Here is a 22,297-nt window from a genome sequence, read left to right as displayed (position 1 = left end):
ATAATCAGGAGCGGGCGGTGACGCTTAACAAGTATGTTTTTTTATTTGGCCTTATACTGAATCAAGTCTCTGTCCCATTTATCTGTCCGTATACTATTTCTCACTTTACTCAATTCAGGATCTTCCTTTGATGCCTCTTCAACTTCATGTGATGATAGTGCACATGGGGTTGCATTTGATGCTACCAATCGAATATACATCTCTGTGTCATCACTGTCATTATTCTGTTTGCCATCAGTTTCTATTGGTAACCTTGATAATATATCAGCAATGTTATTCTTACCGGGTACATACTTTACTGTATAAGAATAGGACATAAGTCTCATCACCCACCTTTCAATCTGTGCATTTGGTTTAGACTTTGGTCCATACAGGCCTTCGAGTGGTTTATGGTCAGTTATCAATTCAAACTGTAATCCATATAAGTAAACATGAAACCTTTCCATAGCCCATACCACTGCCAATGCCTCTTTCTCCGTTGTTGAATGTACTTTGATTCATTTCATACAACACTTCGTCAACTGTTGGGATTGGATGCCTCTCCCTTTTAACTGCTCGGTTGGCCTGCCTCATATCTACGCAGAGGCGTATATCCCCATTTGGTTTTGGCACTACTATGACTGGACTTACCCAATCACTTGGTTCGTCTACCCTTTCAATTATGTCAAGAGATTCTAACTCATCTAATTCATCACTCACTTTATCTTTGAGACTAAACGGTATTCTATACATGCTCTGAACAACTGGTGTTACCTGTTCATCAATAAATAAATGTAACTTATAATCTTTTAATTTACCAATACCTTCAAATACCTGTGTATACTTATCTTGTACACTATTTATCACTTGTGGTATTACAATATTTAACACTCCAAGCTTCATTGCAGTATCACCTCGCAACAAAGCAGGGCCTTTCCCTTTTAACACATACATCTGCTGTTATTTTAGGCTCAGTATTATTACCTGTACCTTGAAAAATTGACATGTTCGTAGTAAATTTTCCTAACAACTCTACTGGTTTTTCTGATCCATATGCATATAACTTTCTGTTTGTCAACTCAGATTTGCATTTAATTTTCTTGGATTTTAACTGTTGCCATAAATACTGATCTATGATATTAACTGTAGCACCACTATCAACAATCATTTCTACCTTATGTCCATCCATACAAACATTTATCTTTGTAGTTTTAGAATTATTATTTTGTATACCAAAAGCATAGTAATCGTCTTCACTTCCATTTTGGACATTACTAATATCACTACTCTTTTTGTCTTTACCTAATTTAGTTTTGCAACAAATAGAAAAATGTCCCAAAATTTTACATTTATTACATTTCTTGTCTCTTGCAGGACAACATTTATCCTTAGCCAAATGTCCTTCTCTTCCACAGCGAAAGCATTTTCGGTTATCTTGTCTATCATTGAACTTTGACTTACTTGTTCTGTTAGGCCTACCACTTGAATTTCCAGCTTGGTACCTGTTTCTGCTCGTCGTGCTTGATCTTGACCATCTCTCATTCCTCACTGCATTCATGTTTGTTGTTGTTTCCACTCCATTAACTTCTTGTGATATCTCCTTTGCTTGCTTCTCACTCATTTCAAATGTGCTAGCTATTGCTTTTAAATTAGTTAATTTCAAAGTATTTCCTTTTTCTAGAAATTTTAGTCTCAGTCTATTTGATTTGCATTTTTCAATAACATGGTCTCTAATTAACTCATCAACATTCGCATCATCAAATTCACATTTTGCAGCCTGCTGCCTCAATCTGTTTATAAATTGGTGAATAGTTTCGTCATCACCTTGCGTCAGTTTTCTACTCATCTGTTCCGTTCTCCTCCGTTAAACAGTCATATATGTCCTGTACAGCCAATCCGGCGCAATGCAATAACAAAGCTTTCTTTTGGTTTTTGTCTACTACTCCTTTACCAGTAGCATATAATTCAAAACTGCGAAGCCATTTCTTCCACCATTCAGCCAAAGCGTGCACATCGTGTGGATCATACGCAGCGATTCCAGTGATTTCAACGTTTACAGCGGTCATCGTTAAAACAGTATCAAAACAAATATATCGCCAAAATTACAGTATTGAAACTTCTAATCACTTGTGGTTCGATATTCTCCTTAACTCGTCGCCAATGTTATATCTTACAGTACTGACTACAAATCATGTACCATAACCCGCGTTTGTCGCGCGTGTAAAATATGTGTAATTGCCGCGTGCCTGTATTTGCCGTGTGGACCATGACGTCATCACTTTGTAGCTTTTTACTGGTAAAATATGGAACTCCCGGTACGACGCCCGCGACAACACAAACGTGGGTATCAGTTTGTTTTGTTTCTATTGTTTAGGCCTACCATCATATATGTAATCTGAACCCGCCCGTTACTGTATGTAACAAAGTTTATTTTTTCGCTATTGTTAGGCAAACAATAATAAGTTTATAGAATTCATGTAAATTGTTTTTCATCGGGTTTTTGTTTAGAGTTCACGTCGTATTATTATTTATTAATTAAAATACAGAGCTAGTTTTTTAGGCCAAGTACAGTATTTGCTCAAATAACTGTGACTGTGAATGGGTTTTCCGCCGCTCGGTGTAGAAAGTCAAATTATTACATTCTTCTAACACGTTTATTAAATGTCTTTTAGTATATTTCTATCTAACATGTCTGCATTGTATACTTGCTTTATAAATTCTCTGCTTATGAAACGACTTAATAAGTTGCTAAATTGACGTTTAAAACAGATATTTGTCTGACATCAGCCCATGCTTATAATGAAAACAAAACAAGGTTCCGAAAATGGTACAGTCCAAAATGAGGTGTGCAATTAAATAATATCAACGTAAACATATGCGCACGGTATTAGGGCTGTAATTATAAGAGAACTGATTTCCCCTGGACGGGAAATGGTAAAAACTTGTATTTATTCGACCTCGCTTCTCTCTCGCTCTGGCTGTGCGCGGAGGATCGCTCCAACGTGGTTTCGTTCAGCGATTAATGGTCCAGTCCGTAACAGGGGTGTACATTAGTTACCGCGCTAAATACATGCATGTCAATACTGGTGTTGTAATACTATATAAATGTTTTCCTCCCCGACGGGGAATGGTAAAACCTTTATGTTATTATTTGGCCTAGCAAACTGTGTGTACTCAATGGATGAACTCTACAACGTGGTGCGTACCACCAGCGACGATCGTGTTTTGAAAGATATTGTTGGGTCTTTTCTACCTTGTTTTTTTTAATGAGTTTTCTCAAATACTTAATAAATATGACTTAAAAATATATATAAACAAACCCTGAAAGCAAACTAGGCCTAGAATAGTAGTACTGTACTCCCGGTAGTAAGCCTACTATACTAAACTCCCGACTAAACTAGGCCTCCTAGGCCTAGTAATAGTATTTTCAATCACAGACATCATTGCATCATGGAGGTTTTTACCTCCATGATGGCACTATGATAAATAAATCGATTTTTTTATTTCAAACAGGCCTATATTTTGTTATATAAAATGCTGTTATCCTGTACTATAATTCCAGTTATTGACTGTTTGGTGATAATATATATATGTACAAAACATCAACAAATTATAAATACAGTTCGCTGCAGTTGAATTACTCAATGCAGTAATGCATGAGTGAATATGGACAGTATTGTTAGTACCTAATTACACGCGAGTCACGCGTTTTTCACACCCGTGTAAAATGTGTGGGCTTGGTATATGATATGTAGTCAGTACTGTATGTGTATTTATTGCATCTTTCATTGTGTGTACAACAGACATACATACAGATTACCAACCATGTGGTTATATCAATCTCCCTTAACCCATTAGTCTCCCAATCCAGACACTACAGTAGTAACAAAGTGCGAGGCAGTGAGGCACGCGAGGCAAGCGTGGCAAGTCAAAAATGTATGCAAGGCATCGTTTTACCATCATCAAAAAATGCGAGGCACCATTTTATCATTTCTCAAAATTGCGAGGCAGGAAATCACCGAAATTAAAGTAGCCTAGGCCTAGGCCCGCTAGTAGGCTAGTTCCCTTTTGCACCTTCCTTGTATTTTAACTCGAAATATGTTAACCATGCTTTATTCTGAATACCACACCTTAGAATTAGTAGGCCTACTTTAATGAAGTTCGCACACTCAATGTTCAATATTTTGGTTTCTATGAAACGCCAAAAGAGCAAAATTAACTAGATTTGAACTCGTCACTACGGACGAGTTAGGTTATCCGCAGAGCAAACGCCACATGCACGTCATACGTTAGAATATTACGCAGAGAAAACCATTATGCCATTGAAAAAATGTTAGTGCGCTCTCTATTTTACGTCACGTCTAAGTATACACAGTATACACTATATATTGTATACGTACTACATACAGTGAAGAATATGTGAAAATAAGTGGCCCAAGTTATTGGCGCTTTTGGACATGATGACGTCATCATAATTTTAAAAACGGTATATCATGCGAAAGATAATTGATTGGCAGAGACAATATAAAAAAATGGGGGAAAATGGAATCAGGATAAGTGGAGATGCGCTCTATTAAATGTGATGAGCTATGACGAAAGAGACAAAAATCCTATATTTTATGTTAAATACGCAAAATTCACAAAATCGCGCGTAACTTACGCTGCGCGACTCTAAAGTCAAAAAAACGAAACGTCCTGCACATCTACAGCTACAGGTCAATCTTATGAAAAAGTTACACAATCTTCTGTTTGCCAGAATTAGAGATACGCTGCCAACAAAATTCAGGGAAAGAAAGAAGAATAACATAGACTAGATTTGAACTCGTCACTACGGACGAGTTAGGTTATCCGCAGCGCAAAAGCCACGCGCACGTCATACGTTAGAATATTGCGCGCAGAAAAACGATTATGCCAATGAAAAAATGTTAGTGCGCTCTCTATTTTGCGTCACGTCAAAGTATATACGGTATACACTATATTCTGTATACGTACTACATACAGTGCAGAATAGGTGAAAATAAGGGACCCAAGTTATTGACGCTTTTGGACATGATGACGTCATCACAATTTTTAAAATGGTGAATCATTCAAAAGATAATTGATTGGCCTAGACAATATAACAAAATAGGTGGAAATGGAATACGGATAAGTGGAGATGCGCTCTATTAAATGTGATGAGCTATGCGAAAGAGACAAAAATCCTATATTTTATATTCGAGTGGCCATATGATGACGTCACAATGTCCGGTTAGCCATATCGATGCATGATTTGATATTTACAACTCATCTACTTTTAGAATCTGAAATTTTAAATATTTTCACCACGGAGTTTAGAATCTATGACTTTTTAAAAAAAGGCATAATTTTCACGAATTTTTTAACTTTTTCATCAAAAATGCGCGCAAATTGTTCAATTCTACGTGCTCGTATGACGTGATTTTAAGTCGAAATTGTTTGAAAGTTGGTAAATTTACTAGAAAAGACTGAAAAAACAAAAATCAAGCAAAAAAAAGATGTTTTTGCGCTACGTGCGCACGCGCGCGTAAAAAATATGCGCACGCGTGGGAATTTTTGAAATGCTCAAAATGACCTGAAACGCGTAGAAAGTTGATTAGAAATGGATTTTTCGCAATTTGAAATTTTAAACGCGCGTGCGCGCGTAACTTTCTTTAAAACATGCCATTTTCTCTCCATAGAAAGTTAGCGCATGATATGACTTAAATTTTTACCAAGTTTCAATACAAAATTACTTTTAGTTTTTATTCTATAATCAATCATTGAAATTCATAAAATCGCACGTAACTTACGCTGCGCGACTCTAAAGTCAAAAAACGAAACGTCCTGCACATCTACCGCTACAGGTCAATATTATGACAAAGTTACACAATCTTATGTTGGCCAGAATTAGAGATATGCGTGCAACAAAATTCGTGGAAAGAAAGAAGAAAATAGAAACTAGACATGAAACTCGTCACTTTGACGAGTTAGTTATCCGCACCACGACAAACGCCACGTGCACGTCATACGTTGGAATATTGCACACAGATAAAGATTATGGCATTATGACAAGAACTGAAGAATATTATATGCTGTTAGTGCTGAATTCTGTCAATTTTGTGTCATATAGTATATACATGCAAACAGTATAATCTGTATACATATTACATACAGTGTAGAATAGGTGAAATTACGGGACCCGCCATTTATTCCTATTTTTAACATGGCGACGGTATCAAAATGAAACACTTAGATAGCAATTTCAGAATGAAATTATCTCAGGAACAACATATTAACGTGTAGAAGAAATTTGAATACGTAAAATATAGATGCGCACCCTTTTAAATGTGATGAAATATTACGCAAAATATAAAAATACGACTTTTTTTATTCAACTGGCCATATGATGACGTCACAATCTGCGATTGGCAAAATTTTCACTTGATTTCGTATCTACAATCCAATAGCTTCCAGAAAACGTTTTAATCGTGATTATCACATTTTATTCTTACGAGCTATAACAGATTAAAATTTACTGTAAATATGAAATTAACGCCACACGTAATTTAAATTTTTAGGCATGATGACATCATACAAATTAAAATATTTTTAACTCATGCGAAAGATAGTTGATAGACCTATACAACATCAAAATCGGGGTGAAAATGGAAAACGCATAAGTGGAAATGCGCTCTATTAAATGTGATTAGCTATGACGAAAGATACAAAAATCCTAAATTTTATAATCGCGTGGCTATACGATGACGTCACAATGTCCGGTTAGCCACATTAATGTTTGATCCGATATCTACAACTCATCAACTTCCAGAATATATCATCCACAAAAAGTTGACCGTGCAGTTTAGAAATTACGACTGGTTAAAAAAAGGCATAATTTTGACGATTTTTAAAACTTTTTGATCAAAAACGCGCACAAATTATCCAATTCGACGTGCTCGTATGACGTAATTTTAAGTCGAAATTGTTTAAAAGTTAGTAACAATACTAGAAAAGGCTGAAAAAACATAAATCACGTGAAAAAAGTATGTTTTTAACGCTACATGCGCACCGCGCGCGTAAAAATTTGCGCACGCGTGGGAATTTTTGACATGCTCAAAATGACAAGAAACGCATAGAAAGTTTATTAAAAATTAATTTTGCGCATTTTAAAATTTTAAATGCGCGTGCGCGCGTAACTTTGTGTAAAACACGCAATTTTTTTTCAACACAAAGTTAGCGCATGATATAAATTAAACTTTTGCAAAGTTTCAATTTAAAATGTTATTTGGTTTTTGACCTATGTTAAATACGAGAAAATCGTTAAATCGCGCGTAAATCACGTTGCGCAAATCTAACGTCATTCACAATAGGAGGTGCACAATTTCACGTAAATGCCCACATGTTGACAAAATTATAAAATGTTACGTTAGCACGTTTTAGAGATACGTGAGACACAAAATTGACACAAAGAAAGAAAAACTAGACATGAAACTCGTCACTTTGACGAGTTAGTTATCCGCTCGACAAACGCCACGTGCACGTCATACGTTAGAATATTGCACACAGAAAAATATTAAGGCATTATGACCTGAACTGAAGAATATGATATGTTGTTAATTCTGAATTCTGTTCTGTCTGAGTACAATCTGTATACATATCACAAACAGTGTAAAATAGGTGAAATTACGGGACCCGTATTTTATTGTAATTTTTAACATCTTGACGGTTTCAAAATGAAATGCAAAAGTAGAAATTTCAGAATGAAATTATCTCAGCAACAACATATTAACGTGTAGAAGAAATTTGAATACGTGAAATATTGATGCGCGCTCTTTTAAATGTAATGAAATATAACGCAAAAGATGAAAATACGACTTTTTTTATTTAACTGGCCATATGATGACGTCACAACATTCGATTGGCACAATTTACACATGATTTTGTATCTACAATACAATAGCTTCCTGAAAACGTTTAATCGTGATTATCACATTTTATTCTTACGAGCTATAACATATTAAAATTTACTGTAAAGATGAAATTAATGACCAACGTAATTTAAATTTTTAGGCATGATGACGTTAAAAAAATTAAAAAATTTTTAATTCATGCAAAAGATAGTTGATTGACCTAGAATATATTGAAATCGGGGTGAAAATGAACAACGAATAAGTGGAGATGCGCTCCATTTAATGTGATGAGCAATAACGAAACAGACAAAAATCCTATATTTTACATTCGTGTGGCCATACGATGATGTCACAATGTCCGGTTAGCCATATTGATTAATGATCCGATATCTACAACTCATCACCTTCCAGAATATGTAAGTAAAAAAAAGTTCTCCATGTAGTTTAGAATCTATGACTGTTTAAAAATAGCCATAATTTTGACGAATTTTTGAATTTTTTCTTTAAAAACACGCACAAATTGTATAATTCGACGTGCTCGGATGACGTAATTTTAAGTCTAAATTGTTTTAAAATTTGATAAAATTACTATAAAAGGCTGGAAAGACATAATTCACGCTAAAAAAGATGTTTTTAGCGCTACGTGCGGACCACGCACGTAAAAGTGTTCGCGCGCGTGGGAATTTTTGACAAGCTCAAAATGTCAGGATCAGCGTAGAAAGTTGATTAGAAATTAATTTTGCGCATTTTAAATTTTAAATGCGCGTGCGCGCGTAACTTCGTTTAAAAAATGCCATTTTTAGTGCACAAAAAGTTAGCGCAAAATATAAATTAAACTTTTGCTAAGTTTCAACTTACATAGTTATATGGTTTTCAATCTATGTTGAATACGGGAAATTCATAAAATCACGCGTAAGTCACGTTACGCATTTCTGACGTCATTCACAATAATAGGTGCACAACTTCACGTGAATGCCCATATGTTGACAAAGTTATGAAATGTTATGTTTACACATTTTTTATATAAGCGAGACACAAAAATAGAGGAGAAATGCGCGTGCGCGCGTAACGTCTTGTAAAACATGGCATTTTTAATCCACAAAAAGTTCGCCCTTGATATGACTTAAATTTTCACAAAGTGTCAAAATAAAATTATGCTTGGTTTTTAGCCTATGATCAATCATAAAAAATCCTAAAATCGCACGTAAGTCACGTTGCGCAACTCTGACGTCATTCAAAATAGGAGGTGCACAACTTCACGTAAATGCCCATATGTTGACAAAGTTATGAAATGTTATGTTTACAAGTTTTTGAGATACGCGAGACACAAAAATGGAGGAGAAAGAAAGAAGAATAATATAAAGAAAAAAAAAAAGATCCAGGACGATTACAAGGAGTTATCCGCTACTAAGCGGATAACTAATAAAGAAAAAAAAAAGATGATTTCATACAATTGCAAGGAGTTATCCGCCTAGTGCGGATAACTAAAAAAAAGAGAAAAAAAAAAAGAAAAAAAAAAAAGATCCTGACAATAACAAGGGGTTATCCGCCAAGTGCGGATAACCAAAAAACTAGATTTGAACTCGTCACTTTGACGAGTTCGGGTTATCCGCGCAAACGCAACATGCACAAACTTAACCATATGAACCTCGACAATTATTATTCCATCCTATGACATGAAATAAATATGTTAACAGTGCTGAATTGTACCTATTTTGTAGCATACATCATATTACAGTATTTACAGAATACGCTGTATATGTTATATACAGTGTAGCATAGACGATATTACGAGACCCATCTTTGAAATCCAATTATTAACACGATGACGTCATCAAATTGACGTATAAAGATAACAATTCTAGAAGATAAGTATCTAAATAATTACAGTAATACAAATTTTAAGAAATTTAAATCCGTAAAATATAGATGCGCGCTCTTTTAAATGTGATGAACTATGACGCAAAATATGAAAATACGACTTGTTGTATTCAACTGGCCATATAATGACGTCACAACATCTAATTGGCAAAATATTCACATGAATCTGTATCTACAATCCAATAGCTTCCAGAAAACGTTTTAATCATGATGATCACTTTTTATTCTGACGAGCTATAACAGATTGAAATTTACTGTAAAGATGAAAATAGGTGACCCACGTTATTTACATTTTTAGACATGATGACGTCATAAAAATTAAAATATTTTTAACTCATGCGAAAGATAGTTGATTGAACTAGACAGTATTAAAATATCTGAGGAAATGGAATACGTATAAGCGATATGCGCTCTATTTAATGTAATGAGCAATAGCGAAACAGTCAAAAATCCAATATTTTACATTCGTGTGGCCATACGATGACGTCATAACATCTGAGGGGTAAAGATTCTGCATGAATTCATATCTGCAACATATCTGCTTACATATTAAATTAAAAAAATTGGGGGTAACGGTTGATCCTGAGGAGCTATAATAGATTCAAAGTAGGCATAATTTTGACAATATTTTGTCACTTTTGCAAGTAAAACGCACGCAAATTGTCTAAATCAACGTGTTCTTATGACGTCATTTTAATTTGAAATGATGTAAATCTTTTTAAAAATGACTAAGAAAGGCTGTAAAATCATAATTCAAGAAAAAAACACATGATTTTCATGCTCCGTGCGCACCTTACGCGTAATTTTTTTCGCGCGCGTGGGAATTTTTGACATGCTAAAAATGTCATGATCGGCGTAGAAAGTTGATTAGAAATAAATTTTGCGCATTTTTAAATTTTAAATGCGTGTGCGCGCGTAACTTCTTGTGAAACATGTCATTTTTAATCCATAGAAAGTTTGCCCTTGATATGACTTAAATTTTCACCAAGTGTCAATACAAAACGACTTTTGGTTTATAATCTATGACCAATCATTGAAATTCATAAAATCGCGCGTAACTTACGCTGCGCAACTCTAACGTCATATAACGAAGTTTCTTGCACATCTACAGCTACAGGTCAATCTTTTGACAAAGTTATACAATCTTATGTTGACAAGGATGAGAGATATGCGACGCACAAAAATCCGGGAAAGAAAGAAGAATAACAAAGAAGAAGATGAAAAAAAAGATATTTACAATCACAAGGGTTATCCGCAACTTAAAGTTGCGGATAACCAACTAGATTTGAACTCGTCACTTTGACGAGTTCGGGTTATCCGCGCAAAGGCAACATGCACATACTTTAAACTATATGAACTTCGACAAATATTATGCCATCCTATGACAGAATTAAACATGTTTACAGTGCTGAATTGTACCTATTATGTAGCATACAGCATGTAATAGAATACACTGTTATATGTTATATACAGTGTAGTATAGACGAAATTAGGAGACCATCTTTTAAATCCAATTAATAACATGATGATGTCATCAAATTGACATATAAAGATAACTATTTTAGAAGATAATTATCTAAATAATTACATTAATACAAATTTGAAGAATTTTGGGCACGTAAAAGTGACACGCGCTCTCGTTTAAACGCAATGAACTTTTACGCAAAGGATGAAAATACGACTTTTTTTATTCAACTGGCCATATGATGACGTCACAACATCTGGTTGGCTAAATATTTACATAAATTCGTATCTACAATTCAATGACTTCCAGAAAACGTTTAAATCATGATTATCACTTTTTATTCTGACGAGATATAACAGATTAAAATTTACTGTAAAGATGAAAATAAGTGACCCAGGTTGTTTACATTTTTAGACATGATGACGTCATAAAAATTAAAATATTTTAACTCCTGCGAAAGATAGTTGATTGACGTACACAATATGGAAATCTCGGGGGAAATGGAATACGTATAAGCGAGATGCGCTCTGTTGAATGTGATGAGCAATAACGAAAGAGACAAAAATCTTATATTTTATATTCGAGTGGCCATACGATGACGTCACAATGTCCGGTTAGCTATATTGATTCATGATTCGATATCTACAACTCATCTACTTCCAGAATATGTAATTTAAAAAAAGTTCACCACGTAGTTTAGAATCTATGACTGTTTAAAAAAAGGCATAATTTTGACAAATTTTTGAACTTTTTCATAAAAAATGCGCGCAAATTTTTCAATTCTACGTGCTCGTATGACGTGATTTTAAGTAAGAATTGTTTGAAAGTTGGTAAAATTACTAGAATAGGCTGAAAAAACAAAAATCAAGCAAAAATAGATGTTTTTTGCGCTACGTGCGCACGCACGCGTAAAAAAAATGCGCACCCGTGGGAATTTTTGAAATGCTCAAAATGACATGAAACGCGTAGAAAGTTGATTAGAAGTTGATTTTTCGCTTTTTGAAATTTTAAACGCGCGTGCGCGCGTAACTTTCTGTGAAACATGCCATTTTTAATCCATAGAAAGTTTGCCCTTGATATAACTTAAATGTTCACCAAGTGTTATTACAAAGTGACTTTTATTTTTTATCCTATGATCAATCATTGAAATTCATAAAATCGCGCGTAAGTCACGTTGCGCAACTCTGACGTCATTCAAAATATGGAGGTGCACAACTTCAGGTAAATGTCTATATGATGACCAAGTTATACAATCTTATGTTGACAAGGATGAGAGATATGCATGCAACAAAATTCCGGGAAAGAAAGAAGAACTAGACATGAAACTCGTCACTTTGACGAGTTAGTTATCCGCTCGACAAACGCCACGTGCACGTCATACGTTAGAATATTGCACACAGAAAAATATTAAGGCATTATGACCTGAACTGAAGAATATGATTATGTTGTTATTTCTGAATTCTGTTATTTTGTGTCATATAGTATACACAGTACAATCTGTATACATATCACAAACAGTGTAAAATAGGTGAAATTACGGGACCGGTATTTTATTGTAATTTTTAACATCTTGACGGTTTTCAAAATGAAATGCAAAAGTAGAAATTTCAGAATGAAATTATCTCAGCAACAACATATTAACGTGTAGAAGAAATTTGAATACGTGAAATATTGATGCGCGCTCTTTTAAATGTAATGAAATATAACGCAAAAGATGAAAATACGACTTTTTTTATTTAACTGGCCATATGATGATGTCACAACATTCAATTGGCACAATTTTCACATGATTTTGTATCTACAATACAATAGCTTCCTGAAAACGTTTTAATCGTGATTATCACATTTTATTCTTACGAGCTATAACAGATTAAAATTTACTGTAAAGATGAAATTAATGACCAACGTAATTTAAATTTTTAGGCATGATGACGTTAAAAAAATTAAAAAAATTTTAATTCATGCAAAAGATAGTTGATTGACCTAGAATATATTAAAATCGGGGTGAAAATGGACAACGAATAAGTGGAGATGCGCTCTATTAAATATGATGAGCTATGACGAAAGAGACAAAAATCCTATATTTTATATTCGCGTGGCCATACGATGACGTCACAATGTCCGGTTAGCCATATTGATTAATGATCCGATATCTACAACTCATCACCTTCCAGAATATGTAAGTAAAAAAAAGTTCTCCACGTAGTTTAGAATCTATGATTGTTTAAAAAAAGGCATAATTTTGACGAATTTTTGAATATTTTCTTTAAAAACACGCACAAATTGTATAATTCGACGTGCTCGTATGACGTAATTTTTAGTCTAAATTGTTTTAAAATTTGATAAAATCACTATAAAAGGCTGGAAAGACATAATTCACGCAAAAAAAGATGTTTTTAGCGCTACGTGCGGACCACACGCGTAAAATTGTTCGCGCGCGTTGGAATTTTTGACATGCTCAAAATGTCATGATCAGCGTAGAAAGTTGATTAGAAATTAATTTTGCGCATTTTAAATTTTAAATGCGCGTGCACGCGTAACTTCGTTTAAAAAATGCCATTTTTAGTGCACAAAAAGCTAGCGCAAGATATAAATTAAACTTTTGCTAAGTTTCAACTTACATAGTTATATGGTTTTCAATCTATGTTGAATACGGGAAATTCATAAAATCATGCGTAAGTCACGTTACGCATTTCTGACGTCATTCACAATAGTAGGTGCACAACTTCACATGAATGCCCATATGTTGACAAAGTTATGAAATGTTATGTTTACACATTTTTTATATAAGTGAGACACAAAAATAGAGGAGAAATGCGCGTGCGCGCGTAACGTCTTGTAAAACATGGCATTTTTAATCCACAAAAAGTTTGCCCTTGATATGACTTAAATTTTCAGAAAGTGTCAAAATAAAATTATGCTTGGTTTTTAGCTATGATCAATCATAAAAAATCATAAAATCGCACGTAAGTCACGTTGCGCAACTTTGACGTCATTCAAAATAGGAGGTGCACAACTTCACGTAAATGCCCAAAAAAAAAGATCCAGGACGATTACAAGGAGTTATCCGCTACTAAGCGGATAACTAATAAAGAAGATGAAAAAAAAGATATTTACAATAACAAGGGTTATCCGCAACTTACTAGTTGCGGATAACCAAAAAAAAAAAAAAAAAAAAAAAAAAGATCCTGACAATAACAAGGGGTTATCCGCCAAGTGCGGATAACCAATTAGAGGGCTAAAAACTCTGTGTAATCTATATATTTAACGCATTGTTTGGTGAAGATTTTGTCAGTCAGTAAGGAAAAATGTTACTGTTGATGCTGTCCACGGTTTCGTTAACCTTTTAAAGAATAACATAGAACAATTCATCATAATCCTTTAGTAGGATGTCCTAGGTCTAGGCTAGGTAGTGATGTTGATTTAGGATCGATTATTATTCTTTGAAAACAGAACAGTATCACAATCAGTGGTAACATTATTACAGTATTTTTATTGACAGATTAACAAATATATTGAAATAAAACGTGTTTTTCACCAATAAATGCATGAGAAATTGACGGATTCCACTGAGTTTTAGTCCTCTATTATCGTAGAGACAAAACTATTGAACATGCGTGAAATTTGCGAAAATTGTGCGAGGAACACGCCTGTAAAATCATTAATTTAAGGATTTATTTGTTACTTTTTATGTGATTCTTTCATTAAAGTACAGTACTCATGAGGTATACTTCTAAGGTGTGGTATTCACACGATAAAGCTAGTTATCAAATTTGGAGTAAAAATACAAGCGAAGGAAACTAGCGCCAGGTTTATTAGTACGTTACATGGACAACAATAAATAAAAATCGTAATATACCTAGCCTACTAAAACAGGAATAGCGTATCATTATTAAAATATTACACCAATTATTATTATATAAAAATTTATTCAATTATTTTCTGCATAGGCCTATGGGTTATATTAGCTAAAGTTTAATTTTAAGCCTAGTATTACGTTTTTTCACACGCGCTTCAGAATTCTCGCAAATTTTTTTCTTTGCGGCATTTTATTTGATCAGCATATAACAGTTACCTTTTATTCACCCCCAGTTATTGAACTTGTCGTGGCCATCGCTGTTCATTTTATTTGCGAAAGAGGTACACGAGTTGACTTCCTAAAGAATGGAATGTCAAAAATGTCTTTGGCACGCCGCTCAGAGAGAGAAGTCTGTGCGTTGCTGCTGAAACCATGTGCTATATAGGAGGGGAATCGCCACAAGGCCAAATCCTCTCAGGGCAGAATCACTCCGCCGCTACTTGTTAAATAGTAAAGAGGGATTTTCCATCTCTCACTAGGTCACTAGGCCTAAGTATTATACAAATATAAATAATTGATTATTATGACTACAATATAGCATAATAGCACGTTAAGATATGCCTCGCACCTTTTTGAAATTGTAAACTATATGCCTCGCACTTTTGGAAATGATAAAATGATGCCCCGCACAAATATTTGGCGTGCCTCGCGTGCTGCACATGCCTCGCTGCCTCGCACTTTGTCAACACTCAATCTGCTAGGGCCTAGCCATAGTCTTTTCTTCAAGATAGGAGTGCGGATAACCAATGATACACATGTTACTTATTGTGACCAGCTAGGCCTACAAATCTAAGCCTACCTAGTCTATAGGCTAAGACCGTCCATGAAAGGACATTCGACGTGAAGTAAGTGTACATTGTTTTTCTATTTTTATCATAATTAACCATAAAACATACATATGAGGAATGATCTGGATTGTTGTTTTTATACAATATATGCATTATTTTATAAAACGTCTGAAATTGCAGAGAAAGTGTCCAAGTAATGTTATGACTTTTTTCCAGGGAAGTTTAATTTTCATTGATTTTCCAAATTAATGGTAAGAAGGGCATTTTCCTAAACCATTATGAATAAAATATCAGCTGCGTTAACAGAAGTGGTGAAAAATACCTTCAAAGGTTGTAGCTTATGATTAAAAATCTTTTATACAAAGTACTGTATAATTAGAATTTTCATATAATTAAAAAAACCTCACCTTTTTTAGCAAATACTATTCCGGACTGTTTGTAAAATCGCAGAGAAGAATGTTGAAGTATGTGATTGTTATAACGTTGAAAAAGTTTGATAGGGACGTTAATTCTCCGCATTTGAATCAACCTTTGATGAAAAACAGCTGAAATCATTCGGGTACTACAAACAAACAAAAAATAAAAGAAAATTAAGATGATCATTGTAACATTATGAAGTCATTTTATGAATATATCTCACCAAGATGTAAAACACCTATCATGTATAAATGTAATTATAAAATACAGGAGTTCTACTTGCAACGTCTTTGTGGTATCCGATGAGGGCAGTAGTGGAGACCACATGGGTAGAGGAGTAGGAAAGGAGATGGAATAAAAGGCTGTTATTAAGATGTTTATATAAACACCGGTTTATTCTAGTATCATTTTATTGCTGTCTACCATAATTGGCGACGAGAATCATTAATGAACCTGTTGCTAAGTTATTAATGAATTATTTTATATAGCGACTAGAAGGATAGAAGCGCCAGTTCCATTTCTACCCACGCCAGGAGAAGCTACCATACCATCGAGAATTACATGCTGGCTGCGGCGGCCACGGGTGAGTAAGTTGAATGTAAGAAGGCTATGTTACTACACTACACTCGTTAGGACCTGAGGGCCAAAGAATTTTTTATTCTTTACCCAAAATTGGAAAAGCAGACGAAAATTGTTATACGAGAGCATTGGTTACTTTAGAAACTCATTTTGCGCAGCACGTGAGCATGGTTGCAGAATGCTACCAATTTAGAAAACGTGCGCAATTACCGGGAGAGTCTCTCGATGACTATATAGCCACTCTCAGAGAACTTGCGTCACGATGTGAGTATGGAATATTTGCCAATGAAATGCTAAGAGACCAGCTAATGGCGAAAACAAACAGCAATAAAATTAGAACAAAGATTGCTTAGAAAAGCTATTATTAGCAATAAATAGATTATCTAATAAGTTTGGTATCAAAGTGGTGCTATAAATTAAATAGAATCATATTTAAACAACCGATGTTACAAGGTCAAATTGTTGGGTTGTGAATCTGAAATAACAAAAATTAAATTCGGTGTCCCTCAGGGGTCAACAATTAGCCTGGCACTTTTCACAGCGTATACTAGACCTATTGCCGATATTATAAAGTCTCATTGGGTAGCATCTATATGCTGATGATACCCAACTTTATTCAAGCTTTGATCCTAAAATACCCGGTGACAGAAGTGTCTATTTTTAGATTAACAACCTGTATCAATACACTTAAATTATGGATGTGTAAAAATAAATTTAAGCTTAATGAGCAAAAGACAGAACTTTTTGTTTTGGTCCCACCAAAGGTAAATGTTAATGATAGGAAAATTGAACTTAAAGCTCAGGTACAGGCATGAATTTTAAATATAATATCTGGTTAATTGTACATAAATCAAATATTTGTAACAGAAATCAAGACGAAAAACCATGAATTTCCCCTAATATGGTCAAATACAAAATTCGGCAAAATTCTGCCAAAAAAAACAGGAAAGACTTTTTTTCAGTAGTTAGGTAGTTAGCATAATGTAATAACATGTCTGGTGACTCCCTAGAAGGTGAAAAAAGATGGTGGATATACGGTGGATAATTTTTGCTATAGCATGAAAATAAAATTCGGAAGTTGAATAAAAATACCAGAAATGTAAAATTCAAGTTATATTACCTATATTTAGTCATCTGATAACATTTTTTACCACACCGTTTATTTTTCATAGCTTTTTAAAATGCCTCTCTATTTTCAAAATTTGTGTACAAAAGAATAGAGATTTTACTGTGTAATTTGAACTGTGTAATTTGAACTGATATGAAAGTGCTAATTTTCAAAAAGCTCCTGTAACACAAATAAAATCCCAAAAATTATGAAACATAGGGGAAACTATAGATCGATAATTATTGGAATGTATGATCAATAGAAATTTTTTGCCCGCACCTGGCCTTTAATATTGGTGGTGAAATTCTGAAACCATCAGATACCGTTAAGAATCTCAGAGTAGTCTTCGATACAGACCTTAGCATGACTCCTCATATTAATATGACTTGTCCCACGGTTAACTGGTATCTAAGAGGTCTATGTAAAATAAGAAAGTTCTTAGATAATAAGACATGCGCTGAGGCCACTAGATCCCTTGTTCTCTCTAGATTGGACTATTGTAATTCTGTTGGTATATCTGTTAAAGACCAACGATTGCAAAGACTGTTTTTATCATGATTGTATATTTATATTTATAATGTACGACTACGGTTTCAGCCATCGGCTGTTTGTGTCATTTTACTTTTTTTAATAAAGATATACCGAAATATATATATAAAATCGACCCGCTAGGCTTATTTCAGGTGACTTTGAGTGTAAGGGCAGAACCTCTTCTTAACGAGCTTCATTGTAGAATTCAATTTAAGGTACTTTTGCATGTTTATAATTGTCTCGCAAACCTAGCACCAGATTACCTCCAAGATTTTATTATACTGTATGATTGTAAGAGAAGGAAGCTTCGGTCCAAGAATGATACCACGCTTTTTTTTTTTATTAAACCTTATTTAGTGAGGGTGACCCTAATATAAACAGCACATGCTGACAATCAAGGGGGCCTCACATAAACATATATGGAAAAAGAAAAACGGATGAACTATGTTTAAAAAAATATAAAAAATATATATTATATGTACTTTAATACAAAAATATAGCCTACAATACTATACAAAACGTTGAGTTTTTTCTTTTGGGATTAAATATTTGTTTAGAGTAGACTTAAAATTATTTATTATTACCGCATTTCTAATTAGTTTGGTGGGTAGCAATTTCAGGTATGTTGGTGCTCTATAGATGAAGCTGCTTAAAGGTTTCAGTTTTAGGGAAAGGGACGACAAATTTCCTCTCACTGACACTTCGGGTACATCGATGATTTGAAATTCTGGCAAGACGCAGGGCATGGTATTCCGGAGCAAGACCATTTGCAGACCTGTAGGCAAGGCAGCCCAGTTGTAGATGTATGCAATCTTGGACTGTATGAAGATTTAAGGTGTTGTAAATGTTCGTGGTGTGAGAGGATGAGCTTTAAGGATAATGCGAAATGCTCTATTTTGCATGGTCTGTATTCGGTCAATATTCGATCTGGTTCCCAAAACACTACAGCAATAGTCAATGTGTGGGAGGATTATAGTGTTATAGAGGAGTATGGATGTGTGTTTATTAATGAAATGATGGGTTTGGAACGGAGTTTATTTACATGAAAAGAACTAGAAAGCCACTCCGAGAGTGCATACCTCCGCCTACTGTAAAATTCTCCTACATAAGATTTGTCCGGTTAAAAAAAATATATATATATTTGTGTGTGTTTTAATGCTGTTTGTGATTTAGGTTAATTTCACTACAAGCATGTGTATGCAAGTTTGTTGTAATGGTTATGTAACAAGCCTTTCAATTAACAATAGCTTCAGTTGACTAACAATAGAACAGCAACGCGAAAATCAAATGAGTAAATTTGAAAAGAAATAGGTTTTTTAAACTACTCGCATCAAAAAAACGTGCACATTAAATCAAATTATGTTTTAAAATTACAAATCACAAATTATAACTCTTGCCTCTTGTACAAAAATGAAGTTTTTTGGACAAGTGGTTCTCGAGAAAATGAAATTTCAGTTTACTTGTTACCGTACTTTAAGACTGCTGTCCTATCTTTTAACACTAGCAGGTCTGAAAAGTATACTAAAAAGTGGTCCAGAATTGGGACCATGATCCCAAATGGTCTCAAAATTTAATGGAATGGTCCTTGACCACATATCTATCTGTATATTTATTTTGGTAAAGATCTTGTAATCTAACAAACAAACAAAGAAACAAACCAACACATGCTACCGATACCTCCTTGGCGGAGGTAAAAAAGATAAATTTGAATCAATGTGAATGCCAAGATGTTTCTGTTTGTCAGTTTGTGATATGGGTATGTTATTATATATGAGGTGGAGGGTTTTGTGTTGTTTAAGTTTTTTATGGGTTCCAATAAGCATTGAGGATGTTTTTTTACAGTTTATAATTAATTTGTTTTGTTTAAGCCAACTTTAAATATTTAAAAGATCTTCATTTAGTTTAAGTTCAATAATATTTGGTGAAGCTGATGAGTAGTAGATTATAGTATCATCTGCATAAATGTTGGTTTTGGAGTGTTTAATTGCATGTGGCAGGTCATTTATAAACAGAGTAAATAGAAGTGGTCCAATAAGAGAGCCTTGAGGAATACCCATAGTGAAATTCTGAGATGTAGAAGTATGGGTTTCAATTTTAACACACTGGGTACAATTTGAAAGGTAAGATTTTTTTAGTTGAATAGATGTGTGAGATAAGCCAAAGTTTGGAAGTTTTTGAATGAGAACATGATGGTCCTTTGCGAAGGTCGATGAATACAGCTCCTGTATTGAGGCCTCTGTCAATATTCGAATACCAGTTATTTAGAGTATTGGTTAGTGCTGTAAGTGTTGAAAACCAGATCTGAAACTGATTCCAGCATAGCATATTATGTGTGATGAGATGTTGGTAAAGCTGCGAGTGAAGGATTTTTTCAGTGATTTTAGAGATGTTAGATAAAATTGATACAGGTCTATAGTTGTTGAGGTCATGTGTATCACCAGATTTGTGAACTGGTGTAACAACAGAGTGTTTCCAGATGTCTGGAAATATGTTTGTTGTGATTAATGTTATTGATGATGTAGGCAAGTGGTTTTGATATGATAGGGGCTGCCAGCTTCAGAATCTTGCCTCCGATCCCATCCGGTCCGGTGGCCTTTTTAGGGTCAATTTTTAACAGCTTACTTTCAACAATTTCCCTGGTAACTTCCCTGGTCTTAAAAGTAAATTGGGGGTTATCATGTTGGTTAGTTTTATTTGAATCTTTTTCATTAGTGGGCATTTAATTTTTTTTTAGTAATTGTCGGCGCAACGGTAAAATAAAACAACTACTAAATGTATACAGTAAACTATGCAATTTATTCCAAGTGAATCAAGTGAGGATTCTCAATACAGTAGAACCTTCATTTTACGTACGGTACGGGGCCGGAAGGCGTACGTAAAACAAGGGATTCGTAAAATCGAGGTTGACCTTAAATTGTCCCCAAATACGTAGAAATCGTAGCTATAAAGGCTACCGTGTTTGCCTATTTACTGTACAGCTTGCAGGTGGTCACTAGCTAGGCCTTGCCTACTAGACTATTCAGGCCAGGCTAGCAGGCCTAGCAAGATATGAGGCCTAACTAGAAAAGTACAGTATATACTGATGACGTCATCGGTTATTTTAAGCGTACGTAAAATCAAGGGAACGTAAAATCAGGGTACGTAAAATACAGGTTCTACTGTAAATAGATAAAATATACAATATACAATATTTGATAAGACAATGCAATAAACGGTGTAGCTAAGATGCTGGTTGAGAAAAGATTGTGTTAATAATGTGGTCAGTGCATGATAATATTGGGCTTGGCCCATCTCATCTGACCAATTAGGATTAAGGGTCTGTTTCTGCTGCATAACGCAATTTAACCGGTTATTTTAAATTAGATTAAAAATAGATAACAATAACAAGACCGCGTTTCTGCTCAATTTGTGCTCCGAAATAACCGGTTAAATCTATGGGTGGTCGTCGAGCAAAACGTCATCATTACCCAAAATGCAATACACTCAGACGGAAGTAGTACGTTGGCTGTTTGTGTCATCGACGTCGTCAATACACACGTGTGTATATCGCCGAACATCTCAAACATGTTAAAATAATAAAATGTTGTCTACAGGTCTACAAGTTTTGTTTTTTGTAAAGCCTACTTACTGATCGCTAATAAAATTAATTCTCATGGCGCCTTCAATAACATGGGGAGGGTCGTGCAGCGCCCGATCGCCTAGGATAATTTTTATCTAGCCTAAAATTCCTCAACAAAGGCGATGATGATATGGCCCTTCCCACGTGAACGACTGTTGTCTTTC

At 34.5% G+C, this 22,297-nt stretch overlaps 1 protein-coding gene across 1 annotated transcript in view; it reads right to left on the bottom strand.

Moving 5' to 3' along the window:
• LOC140046570 (ribosome-recycling factor, mitochondrial-like) overlaps positions 1 to 22,297 on the bottom strand; it is a 216,208-nt gene that overhangs the window by 132,476 nt on the left and 61,435 nt on the right. The window contains exon 2 of the mRNA XM_072091268.1: positions 16,287 to 16,441. Within this exon, the coding sequence (XP_071947369.1) occupies positions 16,287 to 16,441 (155 nt within the window). The remainder of the gene's footprint in view (positions 1 to 16,286; positions 16,442 to 22,297) is intronic.

Source organism: Antedon mediterranea, chromosome 4, assembly GCF_964355755.1.
Source record: "Antedon mediterranea chromosome 4, ecAntMedi1.1, whole genome shotgun sequence".
Classification (NCBI taxonomy): Eukaryota; Metazoa; Echinodermata; class Crinoidea; order Comatulida; family Antedonidae; genus Antedon; species Antedon mediterranea.
The sequence above is the reverse complement of the archived record's forward strand: the minus strand, read 5'-3'. Positions and strand labels throughout refer to the sequence as shown.